This window comes from Rattus rattus, chromosome 2, assembly GCF_011064425.1.
Source record: "Rattus rattus isolate New Zealand chromosome 2, Rrattus_CSIRO_v1, whole genome shotgun sequence".
Taxonomy (NCBI): domain Eukaryota; kingdom Metazoa; phylum Chordata; class Mammalia; order Rodentia; family Muridae; genus Rattus; species Rattus rattus.
This window is the reverse complement of record NC_046155.1, coordinates 85893090-85919114: the sequence shown is the minus strand read 5'-3', so window position 1 is coordinate 85919114 and position 26025 is coordinate 85893090. Positions and strand designations below refer to the sequence as shown.

Here is a 26025-nt window from a genome sequence, read left to right as displayed (position 1 = left end):
TATATAAGCCTATGGGTGCCCTTCTCACTCAAACCACTGCAATGGGTATCCCAAATAGAAAAACGATGTGATAGGTGGCTTGCACATGGGGAAGTACAGACATGTTCAGAAGGTTGCACACAGACAGACTTATTCGCGATGTAAAAAAAAAAAAAATAATGGAAGCTATGTAGAGAGCCATGACTTCAGGCTCAGACCTCTGAACTCTGAAGACCATGACATACTAACACACTTTATCCTCACGGTCCCAGTGTCTCCTTTGAATTCTAATTTGTAGCTCTTCTGGCCTCCTGCTCAGCATGACTCCCTGATCTACTACTACTACAGTTTCTCAACTCCATACTTAGTTCCAGATTCTCTGCTGTCCCTCCCATTGCCCATCCTTGTCGCCTGCTCTCACCAGTTCCCAGTGAGCTACAAATCAGTGGCAGCTCCATTGCACCACTTGCTGAGGTTCAAATTCCTCCTTAGGTGAGGTCACCTCTGACTCAACCCCCATTCTCTCTGCATCTCTTTGTTTTCACCTTCTCACAGTATATCTAGGCATTGTCACTGTTTCTATAGCTCTGGTCAAAGTAGCCAGCAGGTTTTGCCAGAATTTCTCAGTGTTTTCCTGTGTTCACTCTTGACTCCTTCACAATACTCCAAATATGGATCAAGCCAGAAATAAGCTTGTTAAAACCCCAGCCAGCGTTCACATCCTTCTTTTCAATGGCTCCCTAACTCACTAAGACAGCAGAGTTCCTCCTGTCTGCCAGCCACACTGGCTCCCTTAATTCCTTACACAGCTGACTTAGGTGCCTTATGAGTTCTGTGTATGCTTTTCCCTTATCCTAAAATATGTCTTCCTCGGAATCCATAAGACTTGCTCTCTCAATTCCTTAGAGTCTCTGTGAAGACACCTTTTCTGATCAGTGCTTGCTCATCCTGTTTATAATTCCTTTTCCCCAATCCTCCTCCAGCTCCTGTCTATACTAGCACGCTGTGTTACTCACTTCATGCACTTTTTGCCTGTCCCAGCTGCCACAGAAACTTAACAGGGCAGAGGGTACTGCATACCATCACATCCTCAAGTCTAGAACCATGTCAGCAATACAAGCACAGGATAAAAACTCTAAGTCATTCAAAATCAGAAGCTAGACAGCCCAGTGGATGTCTAGGCAGAAGAGAAACGAAGAGAAATGATAGCTTTGGAGGGGACATACAGAGTGACCATAAGTGGAGACCATTTGTTGAGGAGGTGCAGCCAGAGTCCTATTGATAACAAGAGACTGAAAGCAGATAGACCAGAGGCATTTGAAATGAACTGAACTAGAATCAGCAAGTCTATGATGTGCCTGTAAGTGCAAGTAGTACAGAGAACATGAGAATGCGTTGTTGTACACAAGAATGGGAAACTTAAAACTGGAGTGGGGCCTATAGAAGGTTACTGACTGATAATTTGGGATACCCTCCTGAATAAAAGTGGGGAACAAACTTAACCTCGTTGATACGTGTTAAAAAGAGTGCTGGAATTTTTTGACTCAAATCTGAACACTCCAATGTATTTCATCATCTCATGCATTCCAGATCTAGAGCAAAGGTGGCTCAGTCAGCTTAAATGGCTTGCAGTGTTTACTTCTAGAGCATTCTTCATGACAGAGACCACAGTGCTTCTGGATAGAAGGCAAGGTATCTAAGGAAGAGCATTTGGGAAGAAACAGCTTCCTTTTTTCTTTCCCAAGTCGAAGTCAATATTTTCACTCTCACAGTAGAGCTATCACCCCAAGTCCTTTCAGGTCATTGCTACTTTAGTTGAAATAGTCATAGGTGAAGTTATGTTTTTCACACCTGCTAATAGTGCATCACAAAGACCACTTCACTAGCCAAATACCATCAAATAAGTTGTCTGTCTGCTGTCCATCTCTAAAACTGTAATGAATAGTTGCCACGTTTCTGTTATGTAGCATAAAGTCTACCATGTACAGAAGACACTGCTCCATGAAATGAGCAAGAGATGTTTGAGTCTGTGACAGGATAGCATACATGAAGGATAGCATACATGAAGGATACCATACATGAAGATTTCCCAGTTTTTTTTATGTTAAGTGTCTTAAATATAGATTTAACAGTATTTGGAAGAAATTTTAACCACATCAATTGTGAATATTCTGTAATTTATGTCATATCATAAAGCCATGCTTTATTCTTGCGACCTAGGTTCCAAGTTTAAAGAGATCTCCATTTACAAATAACCCTTTACAGTAATCCAAAGAACTGGTACTTTCTGCTTTAAGAACATATAAAACCAATGATTAGTCAGAAGATGATCACTTCTAGTAATTAGCCCCATCTTTATAATTCCCTACATTCATTGGTAGGTAGTATTTCCTGGAAAGTACTGATCCTGAAAAGAACACTCTTCAGCAATAAAGATCAGATCAAAGAGGCACTTCCTCTGTGTCTGTTCCTTTCTTCTGAGGCACAGGTAACCTGCTTCTGTTCTTGCAGAAGCCATTTGTGCCCATTGTACAGCTGGCTGACATATAAACAGAGAAACATAATCCAACTCTAATGGAGGAAATATGGCCTACTATGGAGTCCTGAAGAAGACACGAACAGGGCAAAGTGGAAAGGGCATGAGACTTCCCACCTGCACCCTTAACAATGTGGATCACATTGAGACAAATGGAAGATCCAAAGCCCGAAACTCCTACAGAAAATGATGCCATAAGGACCCCTCCACATCTGAGGCCAGTGCTGTCAAAAGAAAGGTCCATAGTGTTTCCAGGGGTGCTGCTCAGTAAATAGTTTAAATTCCTTCCACTTGAGACAGAAAACCCAAGCATATTGGCCTCTCCCCTCCCCCACTATCGAGTTAATATTCCATGATATGCTCTTCAGACAGCAGAGATCTGCAAATGACTATTTCACAGAGAATAAGAATATATCCTAGTAGTTTTTTAAAAAGCAACTGTGTGGCAGAGCCATGTTAATAAACCTGGAGTAGTATAAACTGTAAGATAGTGGCTAAGCAGAGGAGTAATTAGCCTTTAGCATCCTCTTCCTTCAAGAATGTGTCCTCCTGTGTTAGTTCTTTTGAACAGCTCCAGCTCTGGCTGCCTTTGTTGGGCTTGGAAATTGTTCACATATGAGAGGAATTAAGCCCTCATTTAACAGAGGCACATGCCTGTCAAGACTAGAGGAACAAAGACTAGTCCCTGGGGTCTGTTGAGCTCCCAGAGGCTGCCACTCATTCTGTTAGCAGTGCTAACCCTTTACAGAATGTGCATAAATCCCAATAAATCATTTCATCTACTCTGCTTAATGCATGAGAGCCTGACCAGTTTTTGGTGTTTTTCTTGTACAAATTCACAGCTAGTTGGTTTAAAAAAAAAAGGTTCCTATTGTTTGTTTTCAAAATGTAATGAGACTTTTTTTCAAGATGTGAATATCCTAAACACTATCCACATAAGTAAAGAGGTGGTGTCTCCTCAGATTTCCTTGCACAGATCTTTCCCACGTGGATGGTTAATCTTAGCTCACTCATTCTGTAAACTCCAATGCCTCTCACAGCTGGGTTTAAGCCCAGCTACAGGAGCCACTCCTGGCAACACTAAAATGGAGAGGCCTAGAACACCACAAAAGTGTCATCCTATTCAAATTCAGTACCTCATCCCTCTGGGTACAAGGGCAAGGCATTCTCTCAAGGCAGAGCATGCAATGCAAGGACTGCTTCCTGCTGGCTCTTTCCACCAGCAACCGCCTTCTTAGAAGCCCAAGCAAATGCCCTTCCCGTGTTCTTATTTCCCAGGATATACAGTGTCCCTCTGGGGAAAGATATTGATGTAGTGACCTTCAGTGCTGCCTCTCGCCCCACCCTACTTACTCCTTTACCTGATGATAAGGCTGTGAAGAAAGCACCAACCATGCTTTAAGAGTCTTCAGTTTACCCAAAGCAGTGAAGGGTCAGGCTAGAGTGAAATGAATGTGTTCATAATTATTAAAATGACTACTATGTGTAAAAGTAAACTGCTCATTTCACCTGACTGTGCAGCATGGAGAGAGAGCAAATATGCCAAGGGTTTGCTACAGTGGTGCTAATATTCCCAGAAAATGCCGGAGTTGTAGGACTGACAGCTTCAATCCTTAAGATGCCCTGAACTCAGGAGTCATAAAAGCCTAGTAGCACAAGGACTATCCCCTAAGCAGCATGGGGAGAAAAGCTGGCCTGGACCTGATAAGTAAAACCAGATCTAGCCAGTGGCTATCTGACAAAGCCCTACAATTAATGGGGACCATAAACAGACCATGGGAGCAGCATGGCCGGAGTTTCCCAAGAATCTGCTCCATTCCTATTTACTTAGGTAGCTGTCAGTTGTACAATGGGCACAAATGCCTTATGCACGGACAGATAAACTCTACACATGCCTCAGCAGAAAGGAAGAAATGAAGTGGTAGTAACATCAGAGTCCTTCTCATTTGTGATTATGTATCCTCCCCACATGGTTTATCCATTTTCAAAAACAAATTGTTTTCATGTTTAAACCACAATCACATCCTGCAGGCCTTGGCACAGGCAGATATCAGAATGCGGTGCCACAAATTAAATAACCCTCGAAAAAATACAACAAAGTTTATTTATAAAAAATGACATTAAGGTGAACTGTCTAATAAGAACTTAGATTTGCTTAAATAGAACATTATATGGTTCTGTTTTAGATTCATCCCTAAAGCCCTGAAATATATTAGAATTTTAGTGAGTAATTACCCTATTTACTTCAAACAAAATGGGAGGAAATCGGAAAACCATATTAAGCGCTGCCACACATCAGAAATGAAATTCTCTCATATTTTCATCATACAACCCAATAAATAAATTGTAGTTGGAAAATCCATTGGTACCAGAAGATGAAACGTAACTAGCTACAAATGAGAAACAGCCATAAGGACTCACACCCAAGTTATCTCCACACGACACCTACTTCCAGGAAGCATGTCGGGAAATTTCCCCTCCACTGATTGACTGACTTCCACCCCTTCCCCGGGTTTCAAAGTTCCAATCATTTAACATCTCTTTCCAAATGAAAACAAGAGACTGAGAACTTCTCTGTGCATTCTGCATGCGTTGACGTAACACTTCGGTGGGATGTGTTGTAATTTCCTGCAATTAATACCTTGGAAAGCTATGAATTTTTCCCCAAAATTGTAATATTTTACTTGTAACACTAAAATTGAGTTTGAGTCACCCTTTCCATTATGGATCCCTAGTGCCAGGAATTTGTCATTAACTCCAAGATGTGTTTGCTGTCCCCTGAAAGCAGGCCTTTATAAAGGTCTTTATATAGTCTTTGTCCTAAATAAAATTTTCTAAAAGTCCCCTTAGCCAGCATCTAGGTGGCAAGCATTGCAATCCATTGCAATGAATGTCCCATGGAGGCATCCCACAATTCCAAGCTCTTCCATGGTTTACAACAGCATCCTCCTCTGAACATGATCAATGGTACAGTCAACTTGGCGTTTCTTCTCAAGCTTCATTGGCAAGAATGTCCATACTCTCTCTTTTTACTCTCAGGCCTCACATCTACCCTTTCAACCAGAATCAAAGCTACTCAGAATTTCGGGGGCAAGGTTTAGAACCCTTGCTTTAAACACAAGAAAGCAGAGCTATCTGAAGGACATGCAGAAGGATCAGGACAAAGACCAAGCACAGATGCACTGAATCCCAGTCTGGGCTGCCTTCTGTTTGAGCACATCTTTCTTATCTTTCTTCTTTGCCCTGATTCTATTTTGTCTTCATTTGTGTATTCATGTCCTCCACTGATTCTATGGAGAGCAGGTCAGTCACCTTCATGAATCCTCTTTTCTGAGCTTGAAAACCATGGCCTCCCAGAGCCAAGGAGAATATTTAAGTGTGGAATTAATCCATTGTCCCAGGCAAAGTCAGGAAAATTAGTCAGAAACAGGTGTAATTATCAGTAAAAATGGGCTTTAAACCCTGGGAAAACATTGGCCTGCAAATAGTTGCAAGCCATTTGGAGACTTGATTGTTTTGAACTGGAAGCAACCATCAATCACAGATGTTCAATCCCAAGAGTTAGGGATGACATATGACAAAGGCAGACACAAGATGCAAAGACTGACAACCAGCCTTTTCTGAAAGAGGAATGACGACATTAACCAGGCAACACTGTACTCTGTTCTAGTCTCTTTTGAGGCTTATTTTTAGGTAACCTTATAAGATCTTGCTGTTTTTGCATTATTGTGTTCGGTTTCTGTTCATGTAATGTTATACTAAAACATTATCCTAAATGACTAAAAACTACTTTGGTGTCATTTTTAATAGTCAGTGACAGACCACCACAATGAATAGACAATAAATTTAATGTAATAAGATCTTTTACTGTACATTTAAATTTTTAACTTTTAAATTATAAAAGCACTTAGAAAAAAGTTAATCCTAAACTAAAAAAAGATAGCTTAATTTTAAGTCTACTATTCAAACACAGTTGCCTTAATGACTGTGTATATAGAGGACATCACAAATCAGGGTCCTAGTCAGGGATTCATCTCATTGGGAAGGAACAATGCTAGCAATATGAATGTCAAGTCCAAGTCACAGAGTTCGGGTTACCTACTCTACAGACTACTAAGATCTGAACTCTCTCCTGCAAGAGATCATCTAGGGCTTAGGAGTTCCAAGGATATCCCCCATCCTAAAATGGGGTCCATGTGAGGCCTCTCAGAACCCAGTGAATCTAACAATACAATCAGAATTAATCTCTTCAGAAACACAGCTGTGGTGTGGATGCTGAGCTGGGGAGTGTTGGAGCTGGAATTTCTCAGTTGGTAGAGAGCATGCAGGTTCCATCACTCTGGTGCTGAGCTGAGTCCTCTGACCCTCTAAAGGCTAACCTATAGAACCCAGTAATCCATCCTACTAGAGTATTATTGTCAGACACAAATTCCAGGTCAGTAAATGGCACCCCCACCCTACCTTGCCTCTACATGACAGGAATACACAGAGCACACAAATAATTCAATGGAATACTATACATTTCCCCCTTTCTCAAGACACCTTAATCATCACAAAATAATTGGACACTTTTTGTTCCTGGGCACTGGGGCTCTGATACCTGTCACTACACTCATGCCTATTCTTTCAAGTCCCAGCCAGACCCCAGCTTATGAACTGTTTGAACCTTATGGTCTGCAGTAAAGTGCAAGTCAGGAGAGCGAAGGGCTAACACACACAGGATGAGAAAGAAGACGTCCTTCATTGAACCTTCACTGTCAGCTGGTGGGGGGAGGCATCCCCCTTTTTTTGGAAGTTCTCAGTCTTCAATTGCCTCTTCTCAATCCACTCAAGTATATTAATTTCATAGTACCCTAAATTTATCTGGTTCTTCAACAGCTAAAACCAACTTCTACCAAATCCAGTTTCAGAAACACCAGAATAGTGGTCATAGTTTATAAGAAATGTTTTGTTTATTTGAGACACTTTTCTGGCCTGAGATGACTACTGTCTAAAAAAAAATGACCTCAGTTTTAAACCTTTCTTTCCCTAAAATAAATATATATGAATACACATATAAAGAAGTTATATCAATAAATATATTCATATATAAAGATGATATGTACATATGCATATATGTGTGCGTATGTGCATGTGCGTGCTTGTGTCCACGCATGAGGCAATTCCAGCACAGAATGGCACAGCCTGTTCCCAGGAGCCTTTACATTTACGCAGCAGTCAGGCCAGTCTGTTGACCGCCTCCCACCACACTAATCTCAGCTACTGCAGGCAGACATTCTGAGAGAGAGTCCTTTCTCTGAAATACACAGGGAACAAAAAAAAAAGTCAAGCCTGCCACCTGACTGAAGATGGACTCTACCATCATTTTGATCCAGGAACTATTACAGTTTCCTCCTTGAAGGATGCAGATTTATATTTTCCTAATGGACAGGGTGGTAGGGGGAATGGATGCAGCATCTGGTAGGAGACATTACACGTTTTGCATCATTTATTTTCTTTTACTTTGAATAGGTAAAAATCTTGGGCTCTGACTCTAATAACTTTGAGTGGGTATTACTATATGTAAATTAAAAATGGCTATGTCGGGACATCCCTCAGCATTCAGAAGATATTCCCTTGTGCTCCGTCAAGTGCCACACAGTATATCAATTTTTATTCCCATCTCTCAAGCCTGGTATGCATACTGTTTAACTTCTTAAATTCTAAGTGTAGACATAACTCACAAAAGCCAGGCAAGTGCTTGACTTATGGGCCATGGCACATGTAAGATTTATACCAACAACTTTGTAAGACAAGGTCTTCTGTGTTTGTGCAGCCACACTGCACAACTTCATCTGTGTTTAAAAAGCTATAAAATAAATTGGAAAGGTTTGTTTACTGTCCTTCTAATTTCTCAAGCACCATCGATCTAATAACAAGGCCTGTTTTAGCATGAGAGCAAGGAATTGGACCCTGGTTTCCAAGAATAAAATGCCCTGTTCCCTTCTGCACCATCATCAGACAGCATTGTCTAGTTCTTAGCTGACCATTCCTACACTCCTGAAACACCTTACTCCCTGACAGTGGAAACAGCTCTCATTTGGCAGCCAGAGGAAATAGTTGCTTTTTCCTTTGCCTGTAGTTATTATGGAGATAATAGTTGATTACAGCATTACACAATGATTATCTTCTAACCACATCGCCAATTGTGGGTTCTGAACATACATGTGTGTATCTACATAGACTCACATATGTGCACTTAAAAAATATGTCCATACCTGCTTCCCCTTATGATCTCTGAAATTATTCCCCCCATCACCCAGGAGAAGTACTAATGACAGTGTGGCAGCAGATACTAGGCATGGGCTTACTTGGGGACTTTTAAATTTATCTCTAATCTCGATACTACTGTAAGGTACTGTAATCATCCATTTTAGGGATTAGGAAACGAAGGCTCAGAGATCTAAAGCAACTTGTCTGGAAGCTAGTAAATGGTAAAACAGACTACAAAGCCAATCATCGACTGGACTGGAATCTACATCCTGATTCACTTATCTCCGACACCTGTGCTCTACTATAACAAGTATGAATGAGTAGGTGGATAAGAGAGTGGATGAATGGTTGAATAGATAGACAGATAGGCAGTCAATCTAAACAACCCAGATTTAGCATTTAGGTATGTAATCTATACTATAATGTAAAGGTCAACATTTCTCAATTCTTATTACCCACTACAATTATACATAAAGAAAATTTTAGCTCTGCCAGTGCTAGGACTGTAGTCTAACTAATTAAATGATTACATCAGGATATTTCTTATGGGTATTAGATGCCAGTACTTTTTAAAGTCTTCCATGTAATGACAAGGTACAAACAAGGTTGAGAACCACTAACATGCAACATTGTCAGTCAATGCCCATTTTCATCAACAGAAACATGTTTTTAAAAAAGTTTTTATCATGAAGAAAGGTTATTGACCCTCAGGATAGACACAAACTATTTTAAAGTCCCCAGAAAGTAATGCAGACTAGAAAGTTTATATGCAGATACCAAAAGAATTCTCAACCATAAATATAATCTCAAACTATGTTACAAAAGTTTCTAGTCCATTCTTTTTACCTCTTAGTTGAAGTAAACTGAGTACAATTATTCAAATTTTCCCATTTACTAATAAATAATGTGTATTCTGGTTTGACCATGCACATCTAAACCCCAGCAGTCAAGAGGTGGGGCAGCCTGAGTGCTTAGGATTCAAATGTAAGAGTGATCAAGGTCTTTTATTTTACAGACCAGTACAATTTAATAAACAAATAAACAAACAAGCAAACACAAAACCAGAGATCTACATGTAGTTCATAGCATTTACCAAATAAAATTACTAGAAAAAGAAGCAGGTAACATCTATGATGACTATAGCTCTCTAAAAAGATAGGACATTTTCAATTCATAAAAGGTGAAATGTGAGAAGTGTTGTTGCTTTTAAGTTTGGCTCTGTGATCAACTTGTGACAGCCATCTCCTTCCCTGCTTTCCTGAGTGAGGACCTTGAAAGCAGCCTAAGTTATGCTGTGGAGGAGGACATGTACCACCTCTTCCCGTACTGCTTTCTCAAGTGTTTCCCAAACTTCTGATCGATCCAAATGCAGGTGCTCAACCACTATTTGCTTCAAGTTTTTATATTTATTAAAGTTGCTTTTCTGTTTCAAATACATTTATTTCATAGAAAACATTTTGTCACTGCTTAAAAATCAAAACAAAAATGGCTCATCAGTAGAAAAATAACCAGAACCTTACAAAGTAGTGGGTTTGACACAAGGTACCCGCAGGGCTAAGTTAGGGCTACTCCCAGAAGACACAGGTTACTAAAAGAAAACTCAGTGCCAGGCATGAGATATCTCCTTAGCAGTTATTAGTCGGGGCAGGCCACCAAGCACCCAAAACAACACAGCCTATCCACTCTTGGTTGCCTGCCATAGCTAAACAGCAGGCCCCCAGTGCTGAAGACAGCATAGTTACAGAACACAGAGAAATCTATTTTGAAATGAACAGAAAACTACGCCCCTGCTGGCTAGCTGCCACAGTGCCACAGGGTACTGTGCAGGCTCCTGGAAAAGCCACCAATGATCTGGCCTAGCACTGGACTCTGCATGCTACAGTACTGTCCTGCTAGGCAAGATATATTGGCAAAGAGATACTGGCATTACTGTTATGGGTTAATAAACTTCTTTCTAATTGATTCTGAGGCTGTTATTATAAACCTGGTCAAAAGTCCTTGGCAAGGAAGGTCACTGGACCTAGTGAGGGAATTAACATGTTGTCAAACCGCCTTCTAAGTATTTATTTATATCCATATATTTTTGCTGCTCTCGATCATGATTAGAGAAGCTTCTTTTTACAGTGGACAGTCTCTCATAACTGGTCAAAATATTAAATATTGGGAACTGAGTACTCATATTAAACAAAGTATTATTTTTTTAAAAAAGAAAAGTAAGTATTTATCCTAGAAGCAAATACCCTGAGGCCTCATGTGGTGGTCCATGTTCTTAGTGGTAGCACTTGGAAGTTGAGTCAGAAAAATCAACTGCAAGTTCAAGGCCAGTGTGGGCAATGTGGTGAGATGTTATCTCAAAAAGAAGACAGTGATGAAAAATTACTTATCTAATTATTGTCACAGTAGAAACCTCTCTGACACATACATATGAGAGAGGCGGGGGGAGGAATGAGATTGACTAAAAACTTATACAAAACTGAAGCCTCGAGGAGAAGAGGACCAAGAAACCAACAGAAAGAGTTATTTTCTCCTTATAAGACTGAGTCACTGCCATGTAATGTCACCTGCTGATGCCCCCAGGATCATCTTACCCACTGGGCAGCTTCATGCCCTGCCTAGGAAAAGAGGAGATTTTCTACCACTTTAGTCCCAAGCAAGAAGACTCTCTGGCTTCCATAAATTTTCAGAATCTCTGATTTGGAAACTGGGGATAGGATCTGAGAGATGAACAGATCTGGGAAGCTGGGGGCTACAGAGAGTTCCAAGGCCAGAGGGAAGGCTCACACACAGGAACGCCTCAGTCTCACAGACCCCACTTTCCCTTTGCATAGCATCTTTGCACAAGGCCACGTTTGGGAAAGCAGGAAACTAGAGGATTAAGTCTTCAGAGCATCATATGGGATCTTGTCTACACTTTTCTTATTTCTAGACCCATTCCAAACTAAGCAATCGGGAGTGATTAATGTGTAGTTTTAACCACAGTAAGGGTTTGTCATCTTAGCTTTTATGGCCCTTGCAATTCATAAATTACAGCAGCTTTACCTATTCTTTATAATCTAGAAACTTCATTATTAAAATGTTTGAAGCAGGCTATACAGCATCTATCATTACTTTAAAAGTTAATTATATTACAGAAAAGAAATAATTAGATTTGCATTTTTATCTTGGTTTTAAACTTCGAAAGAAGATCACCACAGCTTGCCTGTGGGCAACTGAAAAACCATGCAGTGGAGAAACAGAGAGGAGAGAGGGTCTGTTTTTCTTGGCTAATTCATGATTGAAGATAGAATTACAAGATATTTTAAGGGCTTGCTGAAGCTGGGGGCTAATCCTAGACTTCTAAGCTTTGTTTATTTCATTGCATGGCAAGAGACTACCAGACACATGTACAATGCCAATAGAAGTATCAAATTGCTTTCGATGGATTTATTTGCTTCTTTCCAAGGCTTTTGGAAGGAGATCCATTACCTGATCGATACCACACAGAACCAGACTATTTGCTGGAGCCTAAGCAGGAGCGGCGTTATTGCCTTGTTTCTCAGCACTAAACACAGTTAGAAGAGAGATGCAGCCTAAGCTGGTCTGAGGGCGGCAGCCAGCTCTTGACAGTTAGAAGAGAGATGCGGCCTAAGCTGGTCTGAGGGCGGCAGCCAGCTCTTGAACGTGCTCTGCTCTAGCCATCTTGGAAAGACAATAAATGGAAGGTCCAGCTCTTAAAATTAGAGGTCAATTAGATACTTAACGATGAAGCATATCTTCAAATATATATCTATTATTTTATGCTAGCAAAAAATTAATTAACCAGGTCAAGCAGGCCAGGAAGGCTAATGTACAAAGTAATTATTTCTGATCTTTAGACAACTACTTCCCATAAAAAGGTTGTCCTTTATTCTGCTCAGCAGATACCTGAAATGTCTTTAGTAAATCATCCTGAAGTAAGCCACAGGCAAAGCTTAGCTGAAAGACAGGGGACATTTCAAGCCATCTTGTTTGATTGCTTAAGGTGATTGTTTTCTTCTTGGAATATTTGTGTATCTCTGTATCACATGGCAGGAAGGAGAACATATGTTTATTGCTGTTGTTCTGCCATACAAGTAATGCAGACACACATGACATATACCAACACCATATAAGTACATATCATAACCACAATAGAAAATGCTACATATGAAAATATTCATATGCTCTTAAATCTCCCATGACACAAAACTGAAAAACAGCGTGGGGAAAGGTTAATAAACAGCATGTTCTACAGCAGTTACAATTTCTGGCTTTCTAAAGATAGAGTTCCCCATCTAACATGTTTCTGAAGTGATAGAGAGGGGCAAGGAATATTGGGTATTAATCATAAATTAATTATGATCCCAAGCTTCCCAGTTTTATTCAAGAAGATGAGTATTCATGAACTGACAGCATCAGCCCTTACAGAAAGCCAAGTGCCTGAGGAAATCCCCAGCAGCCATTTCCTCTGGAAGAGTCTGTTCTTTAGTCAGTCTTAGAGACAGACCACTTGAATGACTCTAAACCCTGGTCTGAAAAGACTTGGGTCACTAGATAACACCATTCATTTCTGGGAAAGTAAATTTTTCACAAAGGTGTTTTAATGAGCTGGATTCTCTTACAAAAACTAAGTTGCAGCCCTAAGATGCCATCATTAAATGTATTCCCAATGACAGGTGCCAGTGTGGGATATTGTATCCATGAACAATGGCTTTTCTGATTCAAATCTATAATTTGGGCAAATGAAAGTAGATGAAGGAATATATAAAATAGTAAGATCTAGATTTATAAAATATTTTAATCTAGTATAGCCTTATCTTGACTAGTTGATTAAAATACTATAACAACTTTTTAAATACATTTTTTGAAGTGGGTTCTGTATGCCAGTTCACATAAGTCATGAATCAAATTCTTCAGGACACTGGTTGAGGTATTGCAGTGAAGCTGGTAGGGAAAGTAGGTTGAAATGACTGAAGCCATCATCTTCCTTTAGGATTGCAGCATTAAGAAGCAACTTTGCTGAGTAGGAAGACTCACATTCCATGACCTCTTTGTTTTATATCGCATTGTCTTGCTGTCCAGGAATATCAATCATGCCTGACTTTTCCTGTGTTCCATAGAGGATATTCACTTAATATGTAACAACCTTGAGGAATCACCATTTCCCAAAGAACAATCATGGATCTCCGTTCAAAAGGCAAACAGCATCTGCTAATATTAAACTATGTTAATAGTCCTTTAAATCATAATCCCTATTTTTTAAATGGTAAGTGTTAGCTCACTAAAACCAATTAAAAAAATCACAAAATCACTAATCATATTTTTTCAACTCCATTTACACAGTCTTAAAGATCCTCTCTAAAAATGTAGTTAGGATCCACCAAGGCAGAATTATGTAAAATAAAAATGTTCAAAGAGGAAAAAATATTAAGAAAATTCTTTCTCAACTGCACATACAGGTTCTGAATGACTGCACATAAAATTCTCATCAGGACCTTTACAGGACCATCTCAGCCACAGCTTTTCCTAACGCCAGTGAAAGATCATGGTTTTCATTCTGGGCAAATCATTGAGGTTTTCATGTGTTGCTCTTATAATAGGTCCAGATGTGTTGCGTGCAGTTGTTAAGAGAGTTTAGACATTTTCTCCTTTCTTCTGAAGCTTGCCAATTGAAAGACAAATCAGCTTAGTGAACCAGAGGAACATCCTGACTATGGCTACTGAGTAACAGACGGCTGATTGTGAGGCTGAACATGTATGCTAGTAGGTTCTTGGCCTGTGAGAAGGGTGTAAGTGTTACACTTTTTCAAATTGTCTTTGCAGTCCTTGGGAACTTTAAGTAAAGTGTTGATCTGGCCTTTAATCCCAGAGCTAGGGAGCAGAACAGGTAGATTTCTCTGGGTTCAAGGCCAATCTGGTCTACACATTGAAATCTTGTCTCAGACAAAAAAAAAAAAAAAAAAGCTAAGAAGCTAGATTTAATTTAATTTTTAATCATCTGGTTTGTTCTGTTTCAAAAGGAAGAATGTTTCCTTTGTGTAAAAAATTGTTGAAACAGTCTTTAATCTCACATTTTCCCCCTAAAAGTTAATTGAAATTAACCCAAAATTAATCCAACTATAATCTTTCTTATAAATTAGACTATGTTTATAGCTGGTAAGAAAATACCTTTAAAAATTCAGCTTACTCATATACTCTTCCAAAGAACTGATTGAAAAGTTGAATATCAAAACCATGCTTTGTAAGAGTCAGAGATAAACAAGTTTAGTGCAAAGAGTTTTTCAGCATGGGAAAATGCTTAGAGAAACCGATTTCCTCCTGATAAGTGCTGCTGAGATGGGTCAGGATCCCAGGACAGAGGAAACAGCAGGCACAAGTCTAACCTTTTACTCTAAAAAGCACAGAATCTTGTTAGAAAGAAACTTAAATCCCTAAAATCAGCCTAACAATGCCAGCCGTGCAGCTCTGCTGTTTTATAACTTGGATTTCTGAGTTCAAATGCTGATTAGCTAAATTAAAAAATAAACAACGAAAGTTAAAATTCTATTAGGAAACTTGAAAAAAGGAGAAGCCTCTCTCTCTCACTCTCTCTCTCTCTCTCTCTCTCTCTCTCTCTCTCTCTCTCTCTCTGTGTGTGTGTGTGTGTGTGTGTGTGTGTGTGTACTTGTGCACACATGCATGTGCCAGAGGGTACCGGTAGGGAAGGCTGCACAGCATGTATGTACATACCTGTGGAAGCCAGAAGTCAACCTCGCATGCTAGCTCTCATTTGTGATCTGTCTTACTGTATTAAGGCATGGTCTCTTGTCGGCTTGGAGCTTACCACTGAGGCTGGTTCCCCAGTACTGGGTTCAGGGGTGGAATTCAGGTCTTCATGCTCTATGACAAGCATTTTACCAACTGAGCTATCTCTCAAGGTCCATCCCTATTTTCTCAAACTGAATATTCAGGCTAATATTTAGTTAATTGTGTTTCCACAGTTACTTAAAACACTCAATTTCATGTTACAATGATAAAATCATACGTGATGAGTAACTATAATATTTCATAGAATACTATGACCTAACTGCTATGTATCTGAGGTTTTCAGGAGCAGGGCAAGGTGTCAGTCAAGGCAGACCGCTGATATAAATAACATTGGCTGAAGAGCAGACTGTATTAGAAATACACAGACACATACTCTTATTAGAATGTCCATACAGAGGACTAACTCATGTGATTTAACACCCTGAGTTCTGGAAAGGGAGCCGGAGAAGCACGTAAGAAACACAGACTAGAAATCCTAACCCCAGGAGAGGGAAACACACTGGAAACTTTAATAAGGGCAGACGAGTCGCCACCTGGATAGCTATGTAATTAAGAACCTCAGCATGAGACATGAAAGGGGTATCAGGAAGAAAAATTATTCCCAGATTTAATTGTAAAGTCTGACCATCACAAATGCAAAAGACATTCCATCTTGATTTTTGAAATGTAGGTTTGAATACAAAATCAGAACACAACCAGAAAACGCATTCCAGCTCAATCCGCCCAGTGAAGTTGCTGAAAACAAAAAGCTAAATTGAAGAGAGGCACCTCTTCAGACACCGTTAGAACTGTCAATGTAGTCACGGTGCCCAGCAAAGTAAGAAAGGTTAACAAAATGAAGTGAAGATCTAAGTTAAAATCACTGGCATTCTCCAATACAGTGGAACATTAGAAGAAGCTATCTATGAGTTTATGCTATTGGTGTTTTTGGAGGTGCATGAATTTCAGGCAGGGCATCAACTTCAGGAAAAGTACGCATGATGCTCAGAAGATAGTGGCTTAGCTGTGCTAGTCTAGATCTCAATAAGTTAGAAAATATCCACAATGAACAAGAGAAAGAATTCCATTGCTGGTTAAGCATAGCTCTGGGACCAGTGTTCTGAAGGTTAATCTAGAAAACCAGTGTTTTATTCCAGCACTTTCTAGAATTCATACTTAGTTTTCTCTTCAGAAATACAACCCATTCTCCCTAACTATCTGAAACAGCTGCTAGTTGAGTTAATCATCAAGTGTCTAAAGGAACAAGATAAATCAGACTGTCACCTTCCTTTGTAGACCTGTAATGAACTGCACATTTTTATACTGAAGCTAGAAAAATAAGTAAGTAATAAATAATGGCTTCTCTAAAGGAAGTTACAACTATTCAGAACCAGTTTTTTCTTGCTGTCTAAATTGTAAGCTCCTTGAAGACAGGCCACTGATCACTGCTATGTCTGCTTTCCCTTGTATTCAAAGAGAGTGCCGTCAGTATTTGCTAAGAAAGAAATTCATTATCAACGGGCTTTTCTTGGATTCTTCTCAGAATTGACCCAACCAGTCCTTCCTAACAAGTAAATAAAAGTAATCTTCTTTCTGAAGCCCTATAACATAATAAAACACAAAACAGAAACTGGCTTTTAGCAGTGAAAACAGCATCTGTATGCTGCCTTGGAAACCAAGAGGTTTCAGCCTGGTAGCATTAGGATAAATGGAAGAAGGCAGATTGAGGAGGTGGGTAGGTGTACCCTGCTCACACATCACACCACAGAAGGATGCTGTGACCACAATCTTGCTGTCCTTTTGGACAACAACTGTGTACAGCATCGTCCTTGAATAACAGCCACATTGGCACTGTTGATAAGATGGTCATTTACAACACTTTAAGTTCCATTTTGAAGGAGGAGTACACCTACAGATAGTCAGATGAGGGTAATAAAACACACTGACCTGGATCTGTTGCTGCAGGAGATTAATCTTGTGCTGCTGCTGTAGAAGTTGCTGCTGTTGTCTTGCGATCTATCAGAAATAAAGTTCCATTAGGTTAAAATGAAACGCTTGCACCTTTGCCATTACGTCTCCGTCTCCGTCTCTCCTGCTACTCCCTGATGCTTTACTGCACCTCAGTGTGAAAGACTCCCTTTGGAAGGAGACCATGGGACCGGGGAGGACAGGAGAAGAATCTGAGTTAGTGGGGTGCCTGTGCTTTATCCAAAAGTGCAAATGACAACCTTGTGCCCTAGCTGAGAGCTAGCTCCTCAATCTGCACTGACTTGCTGCACTGACTTCCACAGACTTTGGAAACTAGATCCTTGCAGAATAAAACAGAAAAATCCAGCCACATTTGTCTAAATAGGATAGTCTGGCTATAAAAAGTAAAATCTGCAAGTAAAAGGCTTCCTAATGTGCCACGGGTTTATTTCTGTCATTCAGCCCTGACAGACTTATAAATATTATCAAAAGGACAGAAAAGCTTAGTAAACAGAGAGAAGATCCTTTGCTTTTCTGATGACGCTCTGTGCTCTACAGAGCATTTCTAAGACAAACTGTGCTGTAATCTCAATTACCCTTTGGGGTGACACACTTGTTCACAGGACAGGATCTGCATACAGGTGTTATATTCCCTTTCTTTGCACAGTATCTCAGAAGGCTACCTGGGCTACAAAAAGAAATAGTAGCCATAAAACACAAAACCTAGTGGAGTCTGCCCCTGAGAAGGCAAAACCTTTCTTAAAAAGGTGGAGCTTGCTGCCTAACTACATGGCAGTCAGCGTTCAGCTGCTCCCTCGGCTGCTCACTGCCCACCTCACAGTTGACTACAGCCTCAGGCTCTAAGGAGGTTTCTCAGAGTGTGCACTGCCAAGCAGGGAGGCATGGGGGCCCAAGAGCTCCCAGGAGGACCTGGTTTCATAGTGCTTTATGCTCGAGAGCTCCTCTTTCTACCTATTTCCATAAGCCAGGAGTCAAAAATGAACTACGTTGGGAGTGAAATGAGCGCCAATGATGCCAGTCTCTACCCCGTTCATCTTCCATCTTCCTGTCACCCTCTCTTGCCTAGAACAGGAGACATACCCAATCATGTCGTCCAGCTTAGAAGGACAATAATGGGAGACTTCCTGATGCTGCTTCATGGTTTCTGGGGACAACTGGCTCATACCTGGGGTCTCTAAGCAATCCCAGATTGAGAACAGGGATTACATTTTCTCAGAGTTTAGAGTCCATAGGAAAACAGAATTTAATCAGGTTAGGACAGCCTGCTCTGGCTTGTTGCCACTCAAATCAGAAACCGACCACTCACTTTGCAGCTCTAGGTATGGACGCTGGAACCTTTGAATATTTATTTCCCCTTAGCAAACTGGTGAAACGCCACTAGGCATCTAATATTGATGGTCCCTCGTAAATGATAAAGTGCTGCCTAGAAATGCATCGGAAACACCACAGCGCAATTACCATCATCCACTCTACACACATGGGCCTGACACAGTGAAGTATGGTACATAAGCACCATGTGGCTCAAACTCTGAATTTTATTTGCCGATCGGTTGAGCTACACGCTCGCTTCATTGAGCATGACAACCTAGTTTTAAGTGTCATTTAATTTTCATTTTGAAATATAATTACAAAGTGTTCACTGTAAGATATCACTCGTCTGCAAATGTGTCAAGATTAATTTGTGCTAGCTTATTCACAAGTGTCAATAGTTAATTACTGTGTCATCTCTGGATGGCTAAATGACATTCTAACTTCTGATTTTTTACAGTGTTCCTTTATGTTATTTTCCATTAGGGGCTGAGTCCATATTCCTACATGTGGGCAAATACTCAAGCATATAAAATACCAGACGTCACAACTCATTAAAATCAACAGAGCATATACTGCTCTATATATCCCTGTAAAATACATTTAACTGAAAAGATAATTCCAGTAATAATGTCAGATTTCTAAAAAGCACACATTAATTTGGGTCTGTCTGATCTAGAGCGTGAGAGACTATGCTATAGGATCATTGTTATGTGAAGGCGCCCTGGGAGACAAGAAGATCACTTGTAAAAGTGGTTCATTTTCTGAAAGACATACATTTAAACTCTAAGATTTTCCTTCGTTCTCATTTCTGAGTCAATCACGTCCAGCTCTTTGAGGAGCCATGTACTAATTTGCTTTCAATGCCTCACCTCACCCACACTACAGAAAGAGACTGTAACTCGCCATCCAAACCAACCAACTTTCATATGGATGAAGAATGCAATATAATAATTATCTTGGAAAGTAAACACAAGCTAGTCGGGGCTATTTGGGGAGGAATGAGCACTTTAAAGTTAGAGGCCAGTGAACTACAAAGTCCTAAAGCTTTTCTAGAAGAAAATCCCTTCTTTTCTAGAGGGGACAGTGAGGCCTGGACAGAACCCACAGTGAGCATGAATATTCTCTGGGTGACTCTGTAGGTGGCTACACCCAAGCTATCCAAACCGAATCTTCCAAAAGCCATGTTTGTCATCCGTGCTGCCGCCTACGATGTGTTTCTTTGCCCTCTTGAAGACTAAATTGCTAGAAGTTTTCCTCCTCTCTCTCTCTCTCTCTCTCTCTCTCTCTCTCTCTCTCTCTCTCTCTCTCTCTCTCTCTCTCTCTTCTTTCTTTCCCTTTTCTTTTTTTGAATTTCTGTGATTTGATTTTCTGAAGAAAGCCTCTAACAAATAGACCAATCAGTGTGATTGCTTGCTGATTTTGGCGCCCACCCCCCACATCTCCAGTTCCCTGGAGCCTTGGAGCCTCACCTGTTCTTGCTGTTGGCGAGCAAGGTCCATTTGCTGCCGCTGTTTCTCGATCTGCGAGGCTGCCAGCTTTTTCTGTTCATCGTGCGCTGCCAGGAGCTGCTCCCGCAAGCTGATCAGCTGGGTAATCATGGTGGAGAGTTGCCGTTCTTTCTCCACTTAAGGCTCTCAGGTGTACCTAAAATGGGAACGAGAGGAAATCTCACAAGCTTGAGGAATGTCTTGCAGGAATCAGAAAAAGAGGGGCCCAGTTTAGAAGAACCTCTTAGACAAGGGTGTAGGACTGTAACTATTAGTCCTATAAGTGCATGTGTGCTGTGATGTGGATAGTGCTTTCCATACTCAGAATTGTGTTGTCACCTAGAATCCCCGTCCCCCTCTAAAACCAAAACCAAAGCAGAATAACCTAGCAACCAGTCTAATTCCTTTTCATGACACACCCATCCTTTGAGCAAACCAAAAATCCTGAGGTTTTTAATGGTTGCTGTGGGAGGGAGAGATTTTTTCTTCCGTGGTGTAGTTACAAGTAAGGAACTCCAGCTCCTGTAAATGACCCCTTATCCATAAGGGTAAGTAAGTGACCCTAGTTAAACTTCGTGGATTACCCAAAGCTAAAGAATCAAAACAAAAACAGGAAAGCACATGGGGTGGGGATGGGGGAACAAGTTCAGAAGAGGAAGGAGATCGAAGGGGACAGCAGATATAATGAGAGGTGTCATCAAAATACACTATATACCTAAATGTTGTCACAAACATACTACTACATAGAACTAATATACGCTAATAAAAAAAACTTTAAAAAAATAAATCAAAGTTCTATAGTTCTGACCAAAGTGCAGAAACTTTAACTAGTTTAATATTCTAAAACTGCCCTTTCTTTAGTGGCATTTTCAATAGCAAGGATCGGCAGGTGCTCACAAAGCACTATTTAAGGATCTCCCTAGTTGTGGTCCTCGTAGGTTTTCTATTGTTGAAGGTCTGTCTGAAGTTCAGAGGAAAGAAAGAGGTCATCAATCTCTTGGGCATGGAACAAGTTTTCCCAAGAGAATTAAAACCACCTTAGGTAAGAAAGTATTAAGGTGTTGCTGTTGTTGTTGTTGCTGTTGTTGTTTTGGTTGTTTTGGTTTTGTGCTAGGGATCAAGCTAAGGTTTCCAGATTTGTCCTCAAAGGCAACAATGTTGCTTGGGGGCTCCCTCACCCCTTTGTCATTTGTCACTCCTCAAAGGGAGAAAACAGGCTAAGAGACTGGAAAGGCCATGCATAAGGATGTGCAGCTTAATGAACGCAAAGACGCAGAGCACTTACGGTATGCGCTAATGGCACTGCAGTCTTTTATGGGTAAATTGCACAGCTCTCTTAAGTAAAGGGGACAGAATCCTTTTGTGAGTCTAAATTAGAGCATTTTACCACAGTGTAAGATAAGGATTGCAGCCACTGTATTGGAGCCTCACTGGTTTCATTATAAAGAAGAGATCTATGCTTTGAAAGCTTTTCAGGAAGATGCCAGCCGCTGTCAAAGGGGATGAAGAGCTCCGAGTTTTGTGAATGTGGAAGGGGAGACTTTCAGCCCTGTGAAGCCCTCCCCTTCGTGCCTGCTAGGAAAGCACCAGAACAACCCAAGAAGCTAAAAATATCTTAATTACGTGTGTCCCTATTTTCTGAGTGGACCCCCCGAGAAAAAAAGGTGTCTTCAGAGTAGCCCTTGCTAGCATAGGATTCCTTCAAAGACAGACAGATGTTGACAGAAAAGCAACCCAGATAGAAACACTTTTTGATTTTAACAACCAACTCAGGTTTAAAAGAACAAACAGAAAAAGACCTCCCTGACTGACCTGAAAGGGTATCTATATTCAGAATTAAGAGACAAGAGTGACATACAAGAAAGGAGACACTAGTTATGGAAATACACAGCAAGCAAATCAGGAGTAGCTCTTTCTTTTTTTCTTTTTCTTTTTTTTTTCAGAGCTGGGGACCGAACCCAGGGCCTCGCGCTTGCTAGGCAAGTGCTCTACCGCTGAGCTAAATCCCCAACCCCAGGAGTAGCTCTTGGAAACCATTAAAGAAGAAAAATGAGTTTTTATTTCATCAGTAGGATTTTAGGTTTGGTTAGAAAAAAGGAGGAGGATGAAGAGGAGAGGAGGGGAGGAGAAGGATGAGGACAAGGAGGGTGGCAAGGAGGAGGAAGAAGAAGAAAAAGAAAAAGTTGTTCTTGACACAAAAATATTAAATAAGAAAAATATAAATGTAGGTTTCCAGAGGAGAACCAAACAACATGCTTTCATCGCAATACACAGGAATAAGAAGATACAGGAAAACTAAAGAGCTCATTTATTTTCTGATTTTATTCATTTTAATTCAGTGAATATCTTTTGATTGAAACAATGTGCCAGGCACTACATCAAAATAATCATTATATGAATGTAAACTACTACTGAGAAACTGCAAGCAAATCAAGTATGCTAAGGGAAGTTGACCCAAGTTTGGACCCAAGTTCAAGGAAGGAAACCTGGAAAAGCAAGAATTTAACAAGAAGAATATGCATAAGCAAGGTAAAGAACTTTTGATCATAAGTTCTTTTGATCAAAGAACTTTCCAGAAAATATGAAACATTACCACTGCAAGGGAACTACAGATAAGGGGAGGGTTGTGGGTAGGAGTATACATGATCAAGAGCTTTTCAGAAGGAAAAACAACAATATAGACAATATAGACTTCGTCTCTGCACCTGCGTGCTGGGGTATACAGGCTTTGGTATGTTTAGAGATTAAATAAAGATGATTAAATATGAATAAGGAAAGAGGATAAAGAGGCAGAAAATGTCATTCCACATAGAGCAGGTTTGATGAGCTTTCTCTCCATTCTGAGAATAATGCAACAACAGTAACAGTTGGAGCAAGGAGGGCACGCTGGCCATGGTGTGGGGAACAGGCTGGAAAGTTCTGAAATCAATAAAAAAAAGTGTACACCTTTTACTGCCTATCTTTAATGCACTGTAGTTTTCTCCTTTACTTGACTCTATGAGGTGAGTTGGGAGGCTTGCTGACCACTGTGTCGGCTGCCCTACCACTGTTCTTGGATAATAAAGCACCCCACAGAGTGTTTTGGGTAAGGACCAAAGGCACACAAGTTGGATTTATGTTTATATTTTTCCATGAAGATGAAATTCTCCCTTCTCCAGTTTTAAAGCCTTCTCAACCACCTGTCATTAATTTCTCTTTCTCTTCCACTTGGTAATCAGAGAAGCTGAGGTGGTCTTAAACAGCAGCTTCCTGTTCAAGTAGGAGCCAACAGTGCTATCTGTAAATGTCTGGGTAACTCCATTATGTGACCTAAGTTTACCAAATAACACCAGTTAGATGAATCATTTTACAGAGTGTAAAGACAGTGAAACCGTTTGACTATAAACATTAAGTGTGATTTAAAAACTCTTCCATTGCACTTAGCCATATTTTTAAGGAAAATAAAACAAGGAGACAGTAGGATTTGTAAGTTAAGGGTTCTGGTACTCATATAACATTGTCACTAAAAAAGAGTCACATTTTTCCCCTTAAACTTAAGTAAAATTTATCCATAGGTTGATTGATCCATTGATAGGTGATATATAGCTTATAGTTGATTAATATAATATAATAGAAAGGTATAATAAGACAGATAGATGATAGATAATTGATAGGTGACTGGTAGGCATATATGTAGACAGATGGCACATAATAAATGATACATAGCTAGACAGATATAGATTGTACGTGATGGGCGCTAGATAGTAAATGATAGCTAAATAGATCTAAATGATGGGCAATAGGTGATAGCTGGATGACAGGTAGATAATTAACAGATAGTTGTTGGTACAGCTATGAGTCACAACAAATGGCGCTGGGTGAAATGTAAAATTCCTTTAGAATGAGAAATCCTCTGTATAGCAATGTAGGTATAGCTTGGGTTCAGATTAGGGAGTAACACATTTAAACAGTACAATAGTTTATGTTCTCTAAATGCATAGGTTGGAGAAGGCGACCTTTCTATTCCATACATTATATACATTTGGCACAATTAATTTAAAGCTCAGTATTTGAACCTATGCTAATAGATTTTCTGTTTAAATTAATGAAGTGTTTACCTACCCTGCTGTAATAAAAATAATATCAATTGTGAGTCATAGTGATCCAGCCAACCTGAGAATCCAAGTTACTTCATTCCCAGACCCATTTAGTTGAACCGAGATTCCACATTACAGAGAAACTAGAATGCTCAAAGTGGCTGAAAGACGAGGCAGCCAAAGGGGTGTACAGGACCCCTAAGTACAGTCAGGAGTGTTAGGGATGGCAGATGATTGTAAGATGCTTCTTCAATTAAGTTAAGAATATGTGGGGAAATCTTACCCTAAATCATGCTTTGAGATTTGACCAAATCAACTTAGATTAAATAAATACGTAAATAAATAAATAATAAATAAGACGGGAGCCTGGGATGAGCCCCATCTCAGCGGGCCAGCAGAGGTCATCGGTTGCCTGAAGTCATCTGTTTCACATCTTTAGACTGTCTTAAAATGACTCTCTCAGACGCACTGCCAGAAAATAGCCTCCTCTGCCTCCCACACAAAGCCAGAGGTAGTTTCATAAACCGCAGGAAGGGAGCCAGAAAAAAAAGCTTCTGTACAAGTCAGCGCGCCGGCTTTTATTGTGTGTCACACACAGGGTGCGCCTGGCGCGCCACCGTTAACTGTATCTATCCTCCGGGTACAGAGATGGGGCTGCCAGCTGCAGCACGGTTTCTCCTTTCTTTTTCCTTTCTTTCCTTTTTTCTTCCATGGGGTCATCTTTATCCCCAAACCACATCTGTCTTGAGTTTCTCTCGGATTAGTAAGGTGGATCAGTGCTCCCCGGGGCCTGCTCCAGCTGAAGTATTTTAATTTGACTAAACACCTGATTTATTTTATCTCTCCGATGAGAAAGGCAGTTTGTCTTAATAGAGCCTGTCAGCCCACAGCCCCATTCACAGCAATTTACAGGCGGCCGGGGACGCAGTGAGAGAAGAGCGCGCTGCGATTCTGTATTTTACCCTCCTCTGGAAAGCACCTAAAAGCAGCTATTCACTGCTACTGCATGTGGCATTTTAGAACTGAATTAGCTTTTTATTCAAGTAACTACACTTGTTGTGAATAGCTTATCTGTAAAATTGCTACATTCACTACTGATTTTATTAACCTTTGGCTCTATCACAAAATGGTCTTCAGTTAGGAAAGACCTTTAAAATTGACACTTTTTTTTCCTGAGGGGCCTTTATTCCAGTGACTTTGGATTTACTGAATTTGATCCATTGAATTCTTTACCAGTTGTAGTTAAAATTTTGAGCCTCAATAGGAAGTCAATAGTGTGTAAATGAGGAAACAGTTTTTTAAATGTAAATATGGTGGCAATTTCCCTCATCAAAAGTTTTCAAATACCATCTTTTATTATAATAGTTCAGAATCACCCCTCTAGCCTTTTTTGGTCAGAATCTGTAGAACCCGGAAAAATTAACTAAAATAGATCATTTATTTTATAACTTTTACAAATCCCTCTTCAAGCTCAATACCAAAGGAAAAAACACTAAATATATAAGAATTTGTGTTTAACAGTTAATTTATTTTTTGGTTTAAAATAGAAATCAAAAGTCATATTTAAGATTAATTTAAAGCTCTTTCCCCCACATCAGTTCATAAAAGTTAG

At 40.1% G+C, this 26025-nt stretch overlaps 1 protein-coding gene across 3 annotated transcripts in view; it reads right to left on the bottom strand.

Annotated features, from left to right (window-relative positions):
- Positions 1–26025, bottom strand: part of Sox6 (SRY-box transcription factor 6) — a 540795-nt gene that overhangs the window by 157049 nt on the left and 357721 nt on the right. For 2 of the 3 annotated variants that reach the window (XM_032892839.1, XM_032892840.1), the window contains exons 3-4: positions 20320–20494; positions 17498–17566 (exon numbers count right to left, since the gene is read on the bottom strand). In XM_032892839.1, the coding sequence (XP_032748730.1) occupies positions 17498–17566; positions 20320–20448 (198 nt within the window). In that variant the 5' untranslated portion in view covers positions 20449–20494. The remainder of the gene's footprint in view (positions 1–17497; positions 17567–20319; positions 20495–26025) is intronic. The other variant, XM_032892841.1, reaches the window with a different exon arrangement.